The 20,621-nt window shown below is 38.6% G+C and overlaps 2 protein-coding genes across 2 annotated transcripts in view; one reads left to right on the top strand and one right to left on the bottom strand.

Moving 5' to 3' along the window:
• The first annotated feature begins 2,905 nt into the window (after nucleotides 1-2,905).
• LOC134492546 (guanine nucleotide exchange factor subunit RIC1-like) lies at nucleotides 2,906-5,337 on the top strand. The gene is made up of 3 exons (XM_063296706.1): nucleotides 2,906-3,101; nucleotides 4,647-4,824; nucleotides 4,965-5,337. The coding sequence occupies exons 1-3, from the start codon at nucleotides 3,059-3,061 to the stop codon at nucleotides 5,155-5,157; spliced, it is 414 nt and encodes a 137-aa protein (XP_063152776.1). The 5' UTR covers nucleotides 2,906-3,058; the 3' UTR covers nucleotides 5,158-5,337.
• Nucleotides 5,338-6,258: 921 nt separating this feature from the next.
• ERMP1 (endoplasmic reticulum metallopeptidase 1) overlaps nucleotides 6,259-20,621 on the bottom strand; it is a 39,503-nt gene continuing 25,140 nt past the window's right edge. Inside the window, exons 10-15 of the mRNA XM_063295071.1 lie at nucleotides 18,696-18,886; nucleotides 16,779-16,931; nucleotides 13,414-13,616; nucleotides 12,259-12,374; nucleotides 11,653-11,819; nucleotides 6,259-10,041 (exon numbers count right to left, since the gene is read on the bottom strand). Coding sequence (XP_063151141.1) covers nucleotides 9,877-10,041; nucleotides 11,653-11,819; nucleotides 12,259-12,374; nucleotides 13,414-13,616; nucleotides 16,779-16,931; nucleotides 18,696-18,886 — 995 coding nt within the window. The 3' untranslated portion in view covers nucleotides 6,259-9,876. The remainder of the gene's footprint in view (nucleotides 10,042-11,652; nucleotides 11,820-12,258; nucleotides 12,375-13,413; nucleotides 13,617-16,778; nucleotides 16,932-18,695; nucleotides 18,887-20,621) is intronic.

The following is a 20,621-nucleotide window of genomic DNA, read 5'->3' as shown; positions in this document are numbered from 1 at the left end:
CAGATGTCTACAATGACATCTTCCTGCTTTGGTAATTAAGCAGATTCCTTATCTTACTTAATATCTGCATTAGAAAACTGATGCTGCCCTTGAAAGCAGAAAGTCTAAAAATAGACCAGTATTTCCCACTGCTAGTTGTCCAAGTACTACATAATGTTGTTAAAATTGGAGTTTAAATAGTTAAAATGGATATAAGAATAGGAGGAAAGACATTCCACACTAAGTGTACAGCAGATCTAAAATCTCATAGAAACTATGGCCACTTGACCTGCTTTCTAAAGCTCCAGTTCAAGAGGAATGTCCAAGAGTCTCATTCAGTGTTACAGGTTATCATATAATGAGTGTCTTCTCCCATTTAAAGCAGAAATTGACTCATGGTCTTTTATAGTGGAATGAGATCTGCACACACAGAAAATACCACTCTACTTCAAAGCAAATGAGTTTTAGAACACAATTCTTCCTGTTGCTAGGAGACAATGCAATAGTCTCTCTCTCTCTCTCTCTGCTTCTACTTATCTCTTCTCTCCTAGCTCCCAAATGATGAAAATGGGAAGGGATTCTATGTAGCTAATAGATTAAGCCAGGGCTTCTCAACCAGGGCTCTGCAAGAGGTCACTAGGGGTTCCTGGGAGATCACAATTTATTTAAAAAATTATTTCAACTTTGGGCAACTTCACATTAAAGAGGTAAGTTTATTTTTTGTTCAAGAACACTGTTAATGCATATATACAGGCCTACATATGAAACAAATAATTTTGTAACTTCTGGCCTATATTTGAGCCTGAATGTGCAGTGGTTCCCCAAGGCCTGAAAAATATTTCAAGGGTTCCTCAAGAGTCAAAAGGTTGAGAAAGGTTGGGTTAAGCAGTAAAGACTTTTCATCCTTAGTCTTGATGGAAGAAGTTCCTGTCACATGCATAATATTCATTTGGTTGAGGAGGGAGTTACCATTGATTGGAAAGAATACAACTGCATGATCTAGCAAGGAGGTGGTTCAATTATCCTAAGTAGGGAGCATCTTCCTTTCAACTGACTGCAAAACAGTACTGTATTGAAGAATTCTTGCAATTCAAAAATCTTACTTGGCAGAGAACTGCCATTTTGAGATTGTATCAGCTGGCTACTGCAAGAAGCAAAAAATGGGTATTGTGTCTTCCCACAAGCCACTCTTACCTCTGCCCTAGCTGGCAGCAGCAATGTCAGCAGTTTGAATTTTGGAGGGGTGCTGAGCATTCAGATACTTCTACGCCTTGCCTCTAACAACTCACTGAATTGTGAATGGAGTGACAGCTGTTAATAATACCTGATGCCTCAGGTTTTCCAATCCCTTTTTCTCCTAAAAAAGGGCAAAACTAATTCAGCATTTTTCCCTTCATTCCTGCCATTACTCTTTCTAATCTCAGGCTGCCCTGCTATAACCTGATCCAGAATGGATGTACTTTTTTATAGTAGTACTTGGAGTCCTTGGGCTAAAACAAGAGGATAGTGGGCACTTTTAAATCCTAAAAGGACATTGTGCTTTTCTTATTCGTGGCTCATAAAGCAATTCAACTATCTGGATTTCCTTCTATTCTTCATTCCTGAAAGAGGCCTCTCCTTCCTCACATTTGCTCATGTCCTGGGAGATTCCCTCTATTTGAAGCTCTCAATCCCCGAGTCTTTATTGTACGTTATTTCTTTCCCTTCCCAACAACCAATTTTCTTAAATGTCCACTTCATTATGTTCTGATTCCTAACTGCACTCTTGATTCCCCTTTTCTAAACCTGTTCTCACTTTGCTTCCAAATTCCCAGTGTGTTCACTGTTTTAATCTGCTACTATCCTGACATGTTACCGTTCTTGTAATGTTTATCATCATCTTGCTGACAAACAAACATCTTTTTACCTCCTTGACCTGTTTGCTGCCTCTGATATAGCTAATCATAGTTGCTGCAGTGTCATTCCCTTAATGTCTCTGTTTTATGACAAAGCTCCTTGCTGTTTTATTTCGTCTGCAACTTCAGTTATTCAATGCGTCCATTGTTTATTATTTCTGTGCCTTCCATCTCTCTGTAGATGTCATCCCCTGCCAGAGAGCCAGTTTGGTCTAGCGGTTAAGGTGCTGGGCTAAAAACCAGGAGTCTGTGAGTTCTAGTCCCACCTTAGGCATGAAAGCCGGCTGAGTGACCTTGGGCCAGTCACTTTCTCTCAGCCCAACTTGGTGCAATGTAGGCTAGCCTCATGGTGCACCCTGGGAATGTGACTTGTCACAGCTAAATAGTCTACACATTTGGCTGCTGGACCTCACAAGGATTTCCCAGCAAGAAAAAGCAGCATGAACACCGAATTGCTATGCCATACAATTAAAAAAAAAAAAAAATCCCTTGCCCAATTCCATCATTGTCTCTAGTTCTCTGAAATAACTGCTCTTCTATATAGATTCCGATGCATTTTTTTTTCTGTCCACCAAACACAGGAATACATGTATACACAGGTCTACAGATAACACATGCCATCACTTTCCCTCCAAAACCAATTACCATCGTTTCCGGCCTTTAATCCTCATTCCTGCATTAAATACATGTGGCTGTTTGTCCACAGCTTGCCCTCTTCATGTGCCCTTCCCTTTTTTCTCATACACATAACTCTTTGTTGCCATATATGTAGGTGGTGCTGAAGATGTTAGTTTCAACATAAATTGAAACTATGAGGAAAGAACTACTTAAGTTGCCAGGAATTATTTGTTTCCTACCCAGTACCTACTTCTCTTTCTTTGCAAAAACCTGACAAACCAGGCACTAAGAAAGAATACTTACCTGAAAACTCTTCCATTGAAATGTTAACGCAAATTAACTTTACACGTCTTCCTTTTCACCATTTCTGAAATGGTGACTCTTTATGCCATCCCAAATATGGCGCCCTGCAGAGGAACTAGAATCCACCTTACAATTTCCAACCAGCATGATGACTCTGCTATTCAAGTTGCCTGAAGGTTCCAGGAAGGTTTAGGAAGGCTGCTACATTCACTTGCCTGGGAAGAAGTTTAATTGAACTCAGTGGGAGTTACTTCTGGGTAGACATGTACAGACTTCTGTTGCCAATGCACTACTTTAGGACAGCAGGTGAAGCCTTCTAGATGATTTACTCTTCTAAATAAATGTTATTTGTACCCAGCAAACAGCATGGCTGAGAGAAAGCTAAGCTAAAGCACCCCTCTGTATTGTCTGTTACACGTATTGAATCTAAAACTGTGGTCTAATAATTGTTTTACTAACACGGTGTTTCTCAACCTTGGTGGCTTTAAAATGTGTGGACCAACTCCCAGAATTCCTCAGCCAGCACGCTAGGGGATTAAAACATCTTAAAGCCACCAAGGTTGAGAAACACTGTACTAACACGATGTCAGGCTGGCTTTGCATGCCTGCCATGAAGCCACTGCTACACGTGTCAGCTGCTAGATGCTATGCCAGGAGAAGAGCAAACACGTGTTGGCTCTTGCAGCTTTGCAGACAAGAGAGGATTGTCAATCACATTCTAAGGACAAGCTGATAAGACACCTGGACTCTAACTCAGTCTACGGAGATAGGAGGGGGAAGATCAGGAGGTCTGTTTGTGAGATGAGACAGGGAGGAGGGAATATGTCAGAGGGAATGATTTAATTTGAATGCTTTGGTGCCTAAACATTATTCAGAGCCTTGTAACTGTCCTGTGTAATCGGATTTTAACGAATTCTTTACGCTTCCTAATGGACTGTCTGGAGAATTTCTAAATTTAAGATCCTGGTACTGGGGCCGTCACACACAATGACTATTTATAAAGATCCATCGTTAGCAAATGGTTTACAATACAGTAAGCTTTCCATTTTTGTCTGTACAGGTTCATGCTGACATTCAGAATTTTAACTGTACCATGCTTTTTAGAACAATGCAAAAATACACTATAGAGCTGTCAGTAACAATAAATGATAAAAGATAACTATTTTTTTAAAATCCAGGAATTCGCATAATATTTCTGCTATTTTAACATTCAAATGGCTAATGAATTTTGTTACATGTATTTGCAAAAGATTTGCTGTACTAACCCCCAGACATGTACCTTTGTTCTTCAATGTTAATGTTCTATGGAAATGGGTTTATTTTCACAAATAGCTTATCACTTGGTTTGGATTTTTGTTGAACAAAGACACCTGTGTGGCCACGTTAGTGAAATTGGCAGGAGTTGAGTAACCTTTAGTGGGTGTGCATTGGATGAATTTTAAGCATAGCCTCCTGGAACCCCTCCCCCCAGTTTATTGTGTTGTGTTGTTGCCTTGTGCCAACCCCTTGTGACTGCAGATTTGACAGGCAGTGCAAAGCATCGTCATCTAAGTAATATGCACGTCTGCCAGAGAAGCTGAGCCTCAGATCCCAAACTCCTAATATGGAGGCTTCAGGAGAATAGGCCTGAGTCATTCGGGGCATTGACAGGGTTGCTGGAGTCCAACGTTACCCTCAAACCTGAATACGGAATGTTAGTTCTAATAGGCCAGGTTGCTTTTAGGGAAGTTGTTTGCTCTTAACGATTGCAGAAAGGAACCCTCTGGCCAAGTTACTTTGTACTCCGCCAGGCTTCCCGTGTAACTTCAGTGAGCGTTTCTCAAACATTCATTGTTTTGCTGCATTTGACAGGTGACGAAGGGAGCATTGGCTCTGCAACAGATCTGACAGAAACAAGCTCTATTGTGGATGGAGACTGGACTATGGTGGATGAAAATTATTCCGCCTTGAGTCTGACGCAGTCTGAGTTGGAACATCTCTCTTTGGAGCTGGCCAGCAAAGGGCCACACAAATCACAAGTTCAGCTGCGGTAAACGAGCTTGGAGTTTGTATCATTTGTGTCTTTGGGATTCCTTTGAGTTCTTAGAACATGGGGACCAAGGATAACTATCTTGTGGGAAAATTGAACGTTTCTCTTGCCTTAGAAAGTGACTTTGGGTCTTTTTGTAGGTATTTGCTTCATGTTTTTATGGAAGCAGGATGCCTGGACTGGTGCGTGATCATAGGCCTTATCCTTCGAGAATCTTCAATAATCAATCAGGTGTTTAGTCTAGCGCAGTCTTCAGAGGTTGACGGAGAGACGCTGCAGAACATTAAGACAGGATTGCAGGCAGTCGAAAGATGGGCTTCTACCGACTGGTGAGTTTCATGAGCCTCCTTTCACTTTACACTGGCTCTCTGCAAATAAAACTAGCTCCTTTGCTAGGAAGAGCAGTATTCTGAATACTGTAGGTCAGATAGCAAAAATTCATACTTAATGCTTAACCTCTTCAAAGAAGGTCTTCTGTATGTTGAAATACAATGCCTGGTATAATAGGTCTTAATATACAGCTGCAAACAAAATTATTCAACCCCCATTGCAAATCAGGTTGATTGCCAAAATGTACAGACTTTCAGCTGTTTGCAATGAACAAATCAAACAAAAGCAATTGAAATAGCTCAACAGAAGAAATGCTTCAAGTGATGCCCCCAAATTCAACTGAAAATGCAACTTATAATGACTTTTCCAATCTCAAAATTATTCAACCCCTTCATGGCAAGCATCTTCAGTACTTAGTAGAGCACCTTTTTGCTGTGATGATCTGCTGCAAACAATATGCATAGCCAGACACCAGCTTCTGGCAGCATTCCTGAGAAATCTTAGCCCATTCCTCATGAGCAATGGCCTCCAGTTCAGTCATATTCTTGGGTTTCCGTGCTGCAACTGCCTTCTTCAAATCCCACCAGAGATCTTCTATGGGGTTCAAGTCAGGTGACTGTGATGGCCACTGTAGAATCCTCCAGGACTTCTTCTGCATCCAGGCCTTAGTGGAATTTGAGGTATGCTTGGGATCATTGTCCTGTTGGAAGGTCCAATGACGCCCAAACTTCAGCTTCCTTACAGACAGCATGACGTTTTCTCCTAGGGTTTCCTGATCCTTCAATTAATCCATCTTGACATCCACACACTGCAAATTTCCAGTGCCAGAGGATGCAAAGCAGCCCCAGAGCATCACTGAGCCACCACCAGGCTTAACTGTAGGCAGAGTGTTCTTTTCAGCGTATGCTTCATTCTTCTTCCTCCAGACATACCACTGATCCATCAGGCCAAAAAGTTCCAGTTTTGTTTCCTCGCTCCACAGAACAGAATCCTAAAACTTCTGTGGCTTATTTATATGATTTTGAGCATTTTGGAGCCGACTTTTCTTTCATATAAATGAAAGAAATATCTGGAAGAAGAAGGTGTGTTCCACCACAACACCTGGACATCTGAATCTCCCAAATAATTTATTGAGAACTGCTGACTTGATAATCTCCATTTCCATACCACTGACAACTATGATAGCAAATGCACTTTTTGTCATCAAAGACACAAGTTCTACCACGCAATATATAGAGCAAGACATTGTTCTAACATTTTGCATTTACTCTAACTACCTTATGAGTTATAATTATCCAATATATTCTAAGAAACTGAGTCAGTATAAGTCAATGCTTATCTGATTTAGAACTACAAGTAATTTTTATATTGTGCCAAATGTTAAAGCTGGAGAATGTTGAAAAAATATATCCCAAATCAACAAATACGTTGATCTGTCACCTTTATTTGGAAGTAAATGTGAATAGAGCCTAAATCAAATAGAGCTCAAATTAATTTTTGAGTGAATATAAACTAGATGTTAATTCTATTGCTCTTATCATGTTTATTACTTTCTGCCATACACAATTTAGCAGCAACATGACAGATTCCAATCTCTATGAGTTCCAAGAACAGCTTAAGATACCACTGCAACTTAACTAGGTAATGAAGATGCTTGCACAACATTCTTTTTACTTCAAATACAAACAGCAGCCTTCCTTAATCTGGCCTCCAATAATACTGCAGCACCTTTGCTAAATTCCTGATTGCGTAACCTACAGCCTTTGTGGCCATGCTAATTGAAGTCTAACACATCTGGAACGAGGGCTCAAGATTGGATTGACTGTGTATGGTACATGGAAGAACTTCCCTGAGATTTTGGCAAGGGCCAGTTTTATATTTTCTAACATCGAGGAATAGTCCAGTCTATGATGCTGCTGTTGTTATTGCAATTTATATACAGCTCAATTTCTGGCGATTCTCAGTGCCTTACAGCATCATTGCAGTAAATGTAAAAACAAAAATTGATTACTAGAATTATACACAGTCAATCCAGTGTTCACCATCTGGAGCTAGCATTCTGACCCATTCCCAAATGCTTTTCTGAAGACCCTTTTAAAGAGTTTTTATATTCCCTGAAAATGTAGTAAGGAGTCATCTGGATATTCAGGGTAAGCTGTTCCAAAGAATGGGACCCATCACTGAGATGTCTTAAACCCAGGGTTCCTTGAAATTGCATTCCCTAGATGATGGGACCCCTTTTCTCTCTCACTAGATGATTGGATTCAACCTGAATAAGGTGGACATATTTCCAGGCCCTGAGTCACATAGAGCTTTCAAGGTGGCAAACAGCGCTTTGAACTGCACTCAGAAGCCAACTGGCAGCCAATGCAGTTCCCAAAATGGTGGTTACATAGGTGAACCCAATTGTACCCATAACTACTCAAGCTGCTGCATGTTGTTCATCTTTTACCAGAGTCGCTCTAAGGAACTCTTCTGACACTTCACCTCCCAGAGCTGTTTTAGGTTTTTTGTTTGTTTGTTTGGTGCTTCTGAGTCAAGTCCCTGCAGTTTTCTTGGCAAGATTTTTCAGAAGTGGTTTGCCATATTCTTCCTAGGGCTGAGGGAGAGTGACTGGCCCAAGGTCACCCAGTTGGCTTCGTGCCTAAGGCAAGACTAGAACTTCCAGTCTCCTGGTTTCTAGCCTGATGCCTTAACCACTAAACCAAGCTGGTCTTTCAAGTTACCATGTTAAAATTTATTGGTTTTTTAAAACTTTTTTCTTAAATAGACTCACAGAGGAGAAAACAGAATTAATCAAATGGCTGGGGTAGCTTCCATTTAATATTTTTTACCATGGTTTAAATGGTATCTCCCAAAAAATCAAGAAACCCCTAACTGATGGGATCCGAAATTTCAGACCCTAATTTCTATCCCTCCCTCCTCTCTTACCAAAATGGTTTACTTTAAAACCTATTTTCCATATGCCCTGAGGTTTCTAATCTTTGTACACTTCAGTTTTCTTGATACAGGGTATTAACAGAGCAACTATATAGCACAAGGAAGAACCAGATGTGGGTAATCTAACCTCTGTTCTATAGAACATGGAGGGAATGGCATTTACCATGTCCTTTTTTTTACTTTGAATTCCTCATAAGAGCATTCTTTTCCTTATTTATTTGTGAAATTTATACAGGTAGTCCTCACTTAATGACCATTCATTCAGTGACAATTCAAAGTTATGATGGCACTGAACAAATGGTATTTACGACCAGTCCTCAAACTTACAGCGGTTGCAGCACCCATTCAGTCACATCATCAGAATTTGGGTGCTTGGCAGCCTGCCTGTATTTAAGACCACACAGGCGCTTCAACTCCCCCACCTGCCTATCTCCCCCACATCTCTGCCCTTTTGGCCACCCTGCACTCCACTGCCCTGCCGCCTTTTTGCTTCCTAGTCTTCAAGTCTGGAGCAGCAAGGATTGAGGGGAAGATACTTGGGAGATTGGAGGTCTTTCTCCAAGAATGAACCTGCTCCCCTGGCCAGAGAGAGTGTCAGGCTACTCTATAGTTTCTGGAGTGTCCTTGCAAGGACTCCAGGGTTACACCCTTAGAAAAGTCTATGCAAGAAGACAAAAAACCCCAGTGCTATTCTGCAGAGAGGCTCATGCCACCTTTACAGTTCTTCTGGCTCAGGAGTTGTTTACTCTTATTTCTTTGGTAAAAGCACAATTTTTACACATAGACAAGAAATCAGTAATACCACTTGATTTCCCCTGAGTTTTTCATAATTTTGTACAAAATTGCAGTTTCCACTCGATTATGTATGACACACTCATGAAAAATCAGATAAATAAAAATAATTATTAGTAACCAATTCACTAATTATCTATCAGCATATTATCACCAAAATACAAACTGTACATATATATGTACATATATATGTGTGTATAGGAGGCCAAAGTGGTGGCTCCATCCTTAGAAGTTTGGTGCTAGATGCTTACATTGGATGCATATGTATCTGTTTTGCTCACACGCTGCTTGATTGCCATGGAGAAGTTAGCTAAATGTGGACTTTGCTCTACTTTGGTAGAGCAAAAGAATCCAGAAAAAAAAAGGAAAAACAGCAAAATCAGAACACGCAAACTCAGGAATTCAGTGAGATTGACCATCAAGTTCTTTGGCATTATAATTTGAAGAGCTTTGCTTACAGAGTGCATTCAAAATGAGTATCATTATTGCAGCAATCACCATTAAACTCCATATTCTCCATGATGGACCGTCTTAACAGTGTCTTAAAACACTTCTTTACTTGATTAGAACACAGCTTATCAAAATATTAAGGACAAGGCAGTACTTGTGTTATTTAAAGCCAGTAAAGTATGTTATATTGTGCTTGCAGTTCCTGCACAAAAGCCTTTTATTACAAAATGTCAAGGAGGGCCATTGTAATACTACTTTCCAAAAGGCAGCTTTCACGCGATCTAGTCAACAGGTGAACTGACTATTCAAGTGGAACAAATAGGTGCTTTTTTTTTTTTGCATTAAAGAAACACAACCAATTTGTCCTTTTCCCCAAAGAGGACTTACAATACTGCCATTGAAATATACTTGTGGCTAAATTATTCCTCATAGCTTTTCTTTCTGTCACTAATGCCATCTTTTCCAACTCACCTAAACTCCCTATGAACATAAGTGGCATCCAACAATTTAGAGACAATTGACCTTTGCAGAAGTTATAGATTAAAAGATAAACTGGTCATAGGTAGAAGCCCAGCCTGAGGGAAATGTCCAGTTGGGAAATCTTTCTAGTAAAGCATGTAACTGAGGTGACTTTTGATCTTCTCCAAAGAAGTAATGAGTAACTATAGCAAGGGTGACCATTCCTTTAGTGGATCTGTCCGAACCCTAAAAACCAAAGGAAAAAAAGCAAATAAGCCCATGTCTGATTATTTGAATCCTATTCCTACCCAGCACTCTGTAATGGTAGAATTCGAAGCTTGCAAAATCTGAACCAAAAGGCATAGTCAGCTGAAGAAACCAAAGGAACTAAAGTTTTGAAGAAGCTGACTGAAACAATGTTAAACTGTCTGTTTTGAAAACAAAATCTTATTTAAACCTATAGGATAAGGTCAAAACCTGGCAAACAAAATTGAGGAAAAAGATTAAATACCTGAGCCTATGTTAATTAACGTTTCTGGGGAATTGTTACAACGAATATGTGAAAAATAAGAAAGAAATTATTCCCACTGCAACCAGGAGATGGACTGGTCCTTTTCAATTCTATATCAAGGAGAAGCACAGCTATCCCCTGTCTTTACTGCAACTCATTCAATGTGTGGCTGCTCTTGAAAAATATCAGGAAATTGCAAAATGTGGTAGCTAGGCAGAACAAGATACAGGAACATATGATTCCCTTATTGAAAAATCTGCACTGTCTGCTCATTGCCTACTGGGTACAATTTGAAGTGCTAATGTTGACATTTAAAGCCTTAAATGGGTTAGGTTTTCCTATCTGAGGGAGTGCCTCCACCATTATGAAGGTCAGTAGGAAAGGGCTTTTTGAAGATCTTCCAGAAGCTAGTATGCCAGACAGCGCCTTCCCCTGTGCACTTCTTCACCCCCCACCCCCCATTTAAGAAAAAGGATAAGGAACATAAACTGGACAACTGAATACACTAACTTCTAAGCTACTAAGAACATTCCCTAGACTATTCTTTAATAAGTATGTTCAAGTCATAGAAGTGAAAAGTGAAATCAGAAGAAAGATAGGCTGCATGTAGGGCAAGTCAGTTTATGTACAGGAGGATATAGAAGGCGTTTTCTCCCCATTAAAAAAAACTGAGAAAGCAGAATATTAATTCAAACTTGTAGAGCAGAACATCGAGACATCCTGTTGCTTTTGTTTTGCCAGTACCAGTCTACATCAAAATATAATTCAGATACTGTATATCTAGATAGAAAAATAACTCCTACTTTTTGGAAGCAATATAAAGGCAATTATTTGGGATTTTGCTGCTAGATACGAGGACACTTCTCAAGACCCTCTCTCCAGTACTAGACAAATTCTGATTTCCCTTTTCTGGTTTATTTTAACCATGGTATCCTTAATGGTACTTATATACTACCTTGTCTTCATAGTAAGTCAATTACAGGTAATTTATGCAATCTTAAGTGAGTATCTGGAAACAGCACAGGAATTCTGTGAGTTTCAAGTAAGGAAACACAAGTGTACAGGATTAATTTCTATCCACTGTTTTGATTTAATTGCAAGAACCTAATAGTCATGGACAGCTTTGATTTGATTTATTCCTGAAATGAAAGATATAAAACCTCATCATATGAAGGGCACTTCAAGGAAAGAAAATGCATATTCAGATTAATAGCATTAGAAGGCAATTGGGTGTTATCTTCAAAAGATAAAGATGAATCAATAATTGTTCCCAAAAGGCAAACCATTTACCAGAGTAGCAGATGGAGTTCTAAGAAACGAATGTGATGCTTGAGGAATAAACTCACCTTCAGCTCTATCCAGAAGTGCCAGGGCATGGCCTGGAGCCCATGTGAATAATATACAAAGTAGTCTCCATTTATGTTATTAACAACAGGAGTTCCATCTCCAAGAGACCAGGTGGACAGTGTTGAGCCTTGATGTAGTCGAAGATACAATGCCATGTGACTTGGACCTGACACGTATGATAAAGAAAAGATTGCTACATAAATTCAGAAGAAAGGATGGTGGAGCTGCCACATTTTTTTTTCAATCTAAAGCAAACTTTCTTATGTGCCAACTGCTTATTTAGTTTTCCTAATATCCCGGAAAGGATACTTTCCTAATATCCTTATTAATTTCCAAACTATACTTCTAAAAGCATCTAGGAAAATTTTAATGCACCTTAAAGACTGGCACATTTCTCACAGCATAATTTATCATAGTAAAGAATCTGTTCAGGTATACCCTATAACATGCATGTTATGTCTGTGACACGCTGCATTCACACTGAGTGGCTATCTCTGAGAACTTGGCCCTGAGGTTTAGACAATTCTCCTTAGCTAGCTACTTGCTAAGCTCAAATATTCCCCTACTAAAACTCTCAGGCAAAGAATGACAAAATGTTCACCCACCTATTACTTCAAAGGTTAGCTTTGTAGAATCCCATAGTGTTTGCTCTTTGGAGAGAAGCTGAAAGCGAATAGGATTTTGGGGGGTTATTGCTGGAGCAGGAAGATACCTTGTTTTCCTATTTAAAAAAGGGATTTTAAAAAAAAAATTATCAATGTAATTCAGCATAAGAGTCCTTTAAAATATTTCAAATTACTGTTTCATGTTAATTTTGTTTGAGAAAGAATTCTGTACAATATGGCTGAGTACATTAGAGCCTAAAATGCCACTGAATATGAAAAAAATGTTACAGGCTTATGTGCAGTGGAAATCAAAACTATTAGCCTTTTTTATCTTAATATAAAAATAAAAAAAATCTGCCAAAGTATTGTTTGTCAGAATAAAAAAAACTTGTTTATCCCTGGAAAATAATGGCGAAAAGGTCAAAGTTTTGCTCAAAGCTGAAAACTTCCACAGAGCAGAATGACAAGCAGAAGAAGCCCTACCACACAGAGTCAGGAATATCCAGAGCTACTGCAAGTCTGATGGCATTACTGACAGATGAGGCCAAGCCCATTCAGAAAAGATTAGGATCCATTAGGATTTTTCAAACACTTTAAACTTAAATAGAAAAGGGAGGGGGAAAAAAAACAGCTCCCAAATAGCCAGAGTTCTTCTGCATGGCACCCAGGACTTTTTATCCTTTTTTTTGGTGCCTTCGAGTCTGTTTTGACTCCTGGCGACTGCCTGGACAAGTCCCTGCAGTTTTCTTGGCAAGGTTTCAAAAGTGGTTTGCCATTGCCTCCTTAAAACAAAAAACCCTTCCTGACCCATACAGGAAGTCTTAGACAGCCCCATCAGTCCAGCAAAGGATATGAGAAGAGAGAAAAATGTCATGGTTTCTCCCATCTTTCAGAGCTCTCCCATATGCAAATCCCCTCAGGCCCCAAGCTGCATTATAGGACTCTTTCCAGTCTGATTGTGGCTTTGAGCTGAAGCGACCCTTTGGTAGGGGCATTGCAATATTTTGCAATTGGTCTCCTTCTCCCAGTATTGGCTTAAAATGCAACAAGTTTACTGATTCCCTTGAAGACTGAAAATACATTTTTCAAATGTATTACATCAATTGATACTTCTATTAAAAACTAAATGGTTCATTAGGTGGGGCTACAACCAACCGAAATAAGTAGTCCACAGGTAAGATCCAAGGATATCCACAGAGGGGGGATCCTTCCTCACATCTGGCTGTAATAGAATCATTGAGCTCAGGTAGGTGGGGTATGATGTGTGATATTCCACCATAGTCCAGCCCATTAATCCATATTCCAGAATCGCTTTTTTCCAAGTGACCATCCAGGCTATGAAATCTTCTGTTCAAATGCTGGAAAAATGACAAAACAAGAATTTGCTAAGGCTTTGCCTGCTGTCCATGAAGCAGATAAAAAACAGATTGCTTGCTAGGGCAAGGGGTGTCCTTTCTTCATGAATGTCTGTTAAATGCAAAAATAGCATTATATAATTACCCCAACCAGGGCCGGTTCTAGGCCTAGGCAGTCCCCTAGGGCTCCAAATTTTAGGGGCAACAAAATTGAAAAAACTTCCAAAATACACAATAGACTATAACATCTGATAATCTTTTGCTTGTTGGTGTGGAAATTTTTCTTTGTACACTTTTTGAAAACACCCACAAAGTTGGTCAAGTGGTAGTGAACAGCACACTAACCAGATGACTTGCAACATCATGAAAAAGAAATTATGATTGCAGCTATGGACCTCAGGAAGCTGATAATATTACTGAAGCAAGACATAGGTCTGATAGGAAGGCACTGAATGAACAAGTTGGGTGATTATCAGCTTATGAAAGTTAAAAGCGGTAATAGCACACTCTGTGCACCAGCATGCCCACTCAAGGGTTAAATATAATTTTGCAGAATTGTTGTCATATGACATACAATGGGTGCTGATATAATTAAAATTATTTACTGTGATACTGTGATACGCAGTAAATAGGGGAAAATGACCAAGAAAAGAAAAAAATTGTCTGGGTCTGAAAATCATAAGTGTAAAGCTCAAAAACTCAAAAGAAAAAAAAAAAGAAATAAGAGGGTGCCTTTTTGAAATTCCTAACAAAATCAGAAGATAAGCCAAACCATAGGGGGTGCCAGAATATGACTTTGACAAAATGTCTAGAGCTGGCCCTGCTCCAATGGAGCCAATTATGCTATTTGCTTAATGACATTATCAAGCAAACGGCATAAATCATTGTAAAAATCTGATCCATTCCATATTTAGTCCAATGTATTGAGCTCTGCTAAATCAAAGTTTCATAGTAATAACCATTAATTTTGCATGCACACATTTTTATATAAATTTCTGGATGGAATAACTTGTTATAAGTAGCCAAGTTTGCTAGGAATAAACAAATACTCCAATTTCAGCAACATGGGAATGTACTAGATGTACAGAATGGTAAAATGTTCATTTATCACCTAGTTATATATGTCTTCTCAGTTGGAGAAGCTGCTACTGAGATTAGTTTATAAATTTACATTTCTCCAAATTGAACACAGAACCAAATCAAGTGTACAAAAGCCTTTAAAGGGTTTTTTAGAAAGAAGGGACTAACTTGGACTATTTGACTGATATGCCCAAATTAAATTATGCTTTTAAAAGACATGTTCTATTATTCTTTGGTTTGTTTTAAAGTACAATTTCAAATGTCCACATAGGATTATAGTTTTATGTTTATTGTTATGTGAACTGTTTTGTAAGGGCTTTGCTTTAAAGGGACTTACATCCAGTATGTATATAATCTGGACTACAAGGCACACCTATTAGCAAACCACACACTTGTTTAATTAACAGATCTGAGTTGACATGGTGCAGAACTTTTATTCCACCTATTCAAGCACCTTAGCTCTATTTGAGCATCTAACCAGCCAGCAAACGTGGGGAAATGCCTAATATTTCTGTAGGTTGGTTTAATTATTTGTTCTGATCTGCAGGATGCATCCATTTCCATTTCCATTTCTAAATCAAATCAAATCAAATCATTTATTACATGTCAGCAACCCAAATAAGATTTAGTAAATAAAACCTACAGAATACAACATATAAAATCGAATGTACAAAATAAAATAAGGCATACAAGGTAAAAAATGTACAATCATGCTTGCACTATTTTGTTATCAACAATGTGTGAGTTTTACAAGCTGCGAAAACAAACTTTGCAACAGTGAGAGTTACCTTGGGATCCTTATCTACCAGTAAAAAAGTGTTAGTAGCTGTTTATGTATTCTATCATGACATACCTAAACAGCTACTAACATCTTTTTACTGGCAGATAAGAATCCCAAGGTAACTGTCACTGCTGCAAAGTTGCTGCACAATACAACAGAATATGAGTTTGTGTTTCATTCTTACCATCTTTACCAGGGCAGAGCCTTTCTGCATATGGGATTTTATGAAATGTTCCATCCAGCTGATGGTATAATACTGAGCCATAATAATGTAAACGCTCGCTGAAATTTATTGTTTGTAAGTTGATCTAGATACAAGGCTGCTTTGAAGTATGCATTGCTATGGCCCAGTTCTATCCTAATGAGAGTTCACTATACTCTGTTTGATATCAAGGATCCCTTGCTTAAGCACCACCATTGCCTGATCTTGTCCTAAGATGAATGTCTCCCTGAAAAATCCAGTTTCATATAATTATTTGTCAATTTGGAGTTTTCAGGAGGAATCATATTTATTGATTAATGTTAGCTGTGCCAGAGGTTGAGGTTGGAAATGAACCTTTAGCTAGTATGTGAACACACACAGCCCTCATTTCAAGTGTTGTCAGTTCTGCCTCCACCTGCAGGGCAACATTAGGCAACATTAGGCACACATTTCACCACTTGGAATAGCTTTCTTAGGAATTTTAACTGTAGCCTTTCCAAGTTCTGATAATTAATTCCTGGGTTTATGGGCTAATGTCTTGGCTTCAAAACGTTTGAGGGCAGCTGCTACATACTGGGCACCTCTGGAGATGAAGAACAAGAATTGCTGCTGAATTCCTCTCGGCCATTTCCGTTTCCCATAAGGGGCAGATTATAAATTGTGTGCAAGAAATAGGACCCTCCCAAAAGTCAGCCAAAATGGCTAGAGGTCTGTGATTGTTAAGACTTGTAGATCCATCATTTGGATTGTCTTTCCCTATTTTATATTAGGAACCAAATGGCCAAGACACCCTCTTATATTAAACCATGAGATAACTGGGAGGTGTCAGAATCAGTGCACATCTCTCTCACTCTCTTGTTCCTCTTCAGTTACCATCTCCCTAGTCCAGGAATGACATGATCCAAGGCTGAGGAAAACGGCACATGAAAGAGTGTAAGATAAACACACGGGAGTATGAGGGCTGATGGAAATAAAGCACATATATTAACTTGAAACCACTGGATTTAAGGCAGAGATTATCCTTTCAAGCAGAACCTTAAACAAACAAACAAACACTGAAGAAGCTCCTCTGCCACTTCAGGTAAAAAGAAACATTTTTTACCTGAAGAAGGATTCGCTTAGGCCTCGGGTTTGCCAAATCTGAACTGAAAGGGAAGAAGATTCCACTGCAAACAAGGATGAATGTCACTATAAAAATGGTTGTCAAAGATATTAATGTCATCTTTGTGCTTCTCGACAGATAAATGAACCTGAGCTAAAAAAAGAAGGAAACAAAGGAAAGGGATTAATTTTTTGGAATCATTTCTGGAAAACAAGCATGCAAACTTTAAAAAAACTATTTTTTTAAAAAAACTTTTAATTTACACAATTTTATTTTAATTTTCTAAATTTGTGGCAGATCAGAGATCATGTTGAAAACTACTGACTTCACCAAGGCCATCCGCAGTGTTTCTTGTAGCACAGATATCTGATCCTGCACTTTCCTTGACTAAGAGATGGATGAAGTAGGCAAGCACATTTCCTGTTGTTCTATAGAATATGCTTTTCTGGACATCACAGTTTAAAAAAACTAAAAGAAAGTTTAGTCTTTAAAGCTGCAGAGATATCTTGTGAAATCTCAGAAGCAGGAGGGAGTCAGGAACATTTCCAGAAAATGAAATTTTAGTACCTTGCAGTTTTTTTTATCTTTCCATATAAGTAAGCTGCAAAAATCTATTGATCAGTTAAGAGGGTAGACATAATTTGCAACAAAAAAGGCACACAACTTTATTTTCTATTACAGAAGTTTGATTTAATTCTACCTCTCAGCCTCCTTTCCATAGATTGTGAACTCCACTAGCCACCCTGCACAAATCAAAATTCATGAAGATGGAGGACACTAATATTTTGTTGATGGGAGGCAGAAGGATGGGTGCTGTAAATGGTTATTTTGAACTTGATCATCTCAGTTCACGTAAGAGAAAATTATCCATCTAAAGCCAAGATTGAAAATGACCTGTGTGTCTGTCTCTGTGCGTGTATAAAACAAAAATTTTCTTTAAAGGCCTTATCATTTAAATCATAAAATGTAGTTTGCATTTCTCAACTGAGGAATGCAAACTACAGAATGGAAAAAGAAAAGTGATCCCTAATGGTCACTGACCATCCACAAGGATGATTCCTCTTGGTCTTAAATGGATACAATATTTTTGAGTTTGATTTCTCTGTGCCCTTCCTGTTTTTTTTAAAAAAATTGTTACTCTACAACTGCATAAGCTAGGCGGGAGGGGGGAGGAAAAAGAAGCAGAGGATATTCCAAATCACTGCAGCATAAACCATTTTTAATTGCATTTTCCTGATTATTTTTAAATATTGCAATTTTTCCTTTTTAGTGTTTGTGGGAATAGGGGGAAGCAAAGAAAACAATGCTCAGTTGGATGCAAAAGGCAAGCCAAGGCAGCACTCTCATTCAACCCAGGGGAATCTGTACATCATCTGACATTCCATTCTATTACTGCAAATTATTTTTAATGAATAAAAAAGAACTGTCTACAGCACAAATGTGTTGCCTGATTTCAAATTTTTGCCCTTGGAAGATTTCTGACTAGATATTGTATGGAGGAAAGAGCCTAACTGGACATTTGCAAATAAAATTGATAGGCATAGCCATAGATATGCTCACTGAAAAGTAAGATTGCTTCAGAATGTCAGAAGGTGATGCCTGTGGCTAGAATGAGAGGGGGAATAATGCCTATTGGTCTTTATCCTCTCCATTCTGTAAATGGAACATAGCAAGTTATGAGCATCAAAATAGCCCTAGATGCCCCAATCAACTGCAATTCTGCTTGCAGCAAAGATGCCTTTTTTGTGTGAAAGCAGTCACCATCACATCAGGTCCTTCACAGCAAAATTGTGCATGCAAATGATACATTTTTTTCTCAGATGCAAAAACTGACAGAGAGCAGATAGGAAATATACTGTTCTAAAGTTACTAAATAAGCTCAGATCCATAGAATGCAAGTTTTTAAAAGTATCTTACCAAATAGGAAGATAGAAGTATACACACTAATACAATAAAAGCAGCCACTACTACATCAGGTGGAACTTCTGAACCACTGCGTCCCATGATGGGACTGAACATTTCAAGCATAATTCGGCTGACGTATAATAAATAAACGTGTGGAATAAACATTCCCAGAAGATAAACTGTCACAAATTTCATTGTGGCACCTGTAGAAGAGACAGAAACAGATTACAATATAGAAATTATATTATATTGTAGATTTTTACCATCTTTCTCAGTGCCTTCTAAATTTTTTTTATTCGTGTCAGGAGCTTCACAATTAAAATAAGGCATACTGTAAAATGTAGAATTTAAAATATAAGATATAAAAGTTAAAATATATAAAAGTTAAACAGATCTTGCCCAGAAACTGGCAACATTAATTGCGTTCTGTTGTGCTGTCATGCGGTCCCCAAATGTGCATTGATCAGGGCACAGAGGACAAGCGTACATATCTGCATGTCTCCACATTCACAAAGGGCAGAGGCCACTGGATAGCCCCATTTGTTCAGAGCATCTCTGGATCTTGTTATGCCAGTGCACAGTCTGTTCAGCCTTCTAGATCTTAAACGGTTAAAGTAGTATGGAAGCATAAATCTAACCTGTCTGAAAGCAAATATATTATGACTTTCTTACAAAAAAAGGTAAGACCACTAAACTGTTTAAACAATGGCTTAAAAAGTAGGTTGACCAGAATTTCTGGCAATATAAATCATCATAGCTCTTTTCGTGTCATTTTAAAAAATCAGCTACTGTTCTTTTTAAAACATGTTTAAGAACTAATTACGAATAATTCATTCAATTTTTTCGTACAACTAAATACTAATTAATTTAAAAAGGATGAGCGGGAAAGTCTGCACATTGACACCAAAGCCTACCTATTTTAAGATGGTTAAACAAAAATTGCAATGCTGAAGTTCAAAATTGGTAAGTCTGCTTTCTGGTACATTTTTTAATTTGAAAATTCTTTTTTTTTCTTTCCAACTTCCTGTTTTTTTCTCCCCATGCAGCAGGTTGCCAAAAAAGACATAGATTGCTCTTGCCAGAGGTCTGAACTTTTCACTGAAGCTGCATGAAACTACATCAAGGGCTGCACGTGGCTTGGTCATCTCTTGCCTTACAGGGGTAAGTGTAAGGTCCCTAGTACCTCATTATGGGCCTTCTGGAGTAGGTGAAGCCAAAATTGTTTTGCCATTCTAGAGGTTTATAGGGATTGAATGTACAAATGAATGCTATAAACCTTGCTTAAGGTATTATCTCATTAAAAAACCCCAAACCTGCCAAAATTGGGCCAATAATTCCCTGGGGGAGAGCTTTCTGTGTTGGGAGGTTTAAGGGGCAAAATAGATGCCGTAAGCATTCCAAAAAGGGCTGAAAATGTTGGGTCTTACCCAGAATGAAGACTGTTGGTATTTCAGGTTGTTAAGCAAGGAGCAAGTCATAGAGGAGCCAGGTATTCATGGTAATTGAATACTTTCTTAAGTGTTTGGCAGAGTGATAAGGTCAGGACCCATTTGGTTAACTGTTCAATGACCTTATATGGGAAAACGAAACCATCCTGACTTCCTTGCTTAATTTGCATTTAAATAAGCCAGCTCTGCCAGAGCAGAGCCAGCTCTTCCCTCCCCATGTTTGCAGCCTCTCTTTCCTGCTCAGCACGTGTACTTGTGTGTGAGCTTGTAAATATGTTTCTTTGTATTTAAGAAGCTTTTGAGCCCATCCAGCTCTGGATAAGGAAACTGTTTATGTTCTATGCTTTCTTTAAATACACTTATTTTTATAGAAATGCCTGGTGTGTTCTTTCTGATCTCTTGGGGCCAAACGCTTTCCAGCACTCTGCACAAATGCCAACAAAGACATCATACTATCACGATTTATATCACCAGCTCTCAGAGGCTATAA

The sequence above is a fragment of the Candoia aspera genome, chromosome 2 (genome assembly GCF_035149785.1).
Source record: "Candoia aspera isolate rCanAsp1 chromosome 2, rCanAsp1.hap2, whole genome shotgun sequence".
Taxonomy (NCBI): Eukaryota; Metazoa; Chordata; class Lepidosauria; order Squamata; family Boidae; genus Candoia; species Candoia aspera.
Note: the sequence above shows the minus strand (reverse complement) of the source record. Positions and strands in the feature narration are given on the sequence as shown.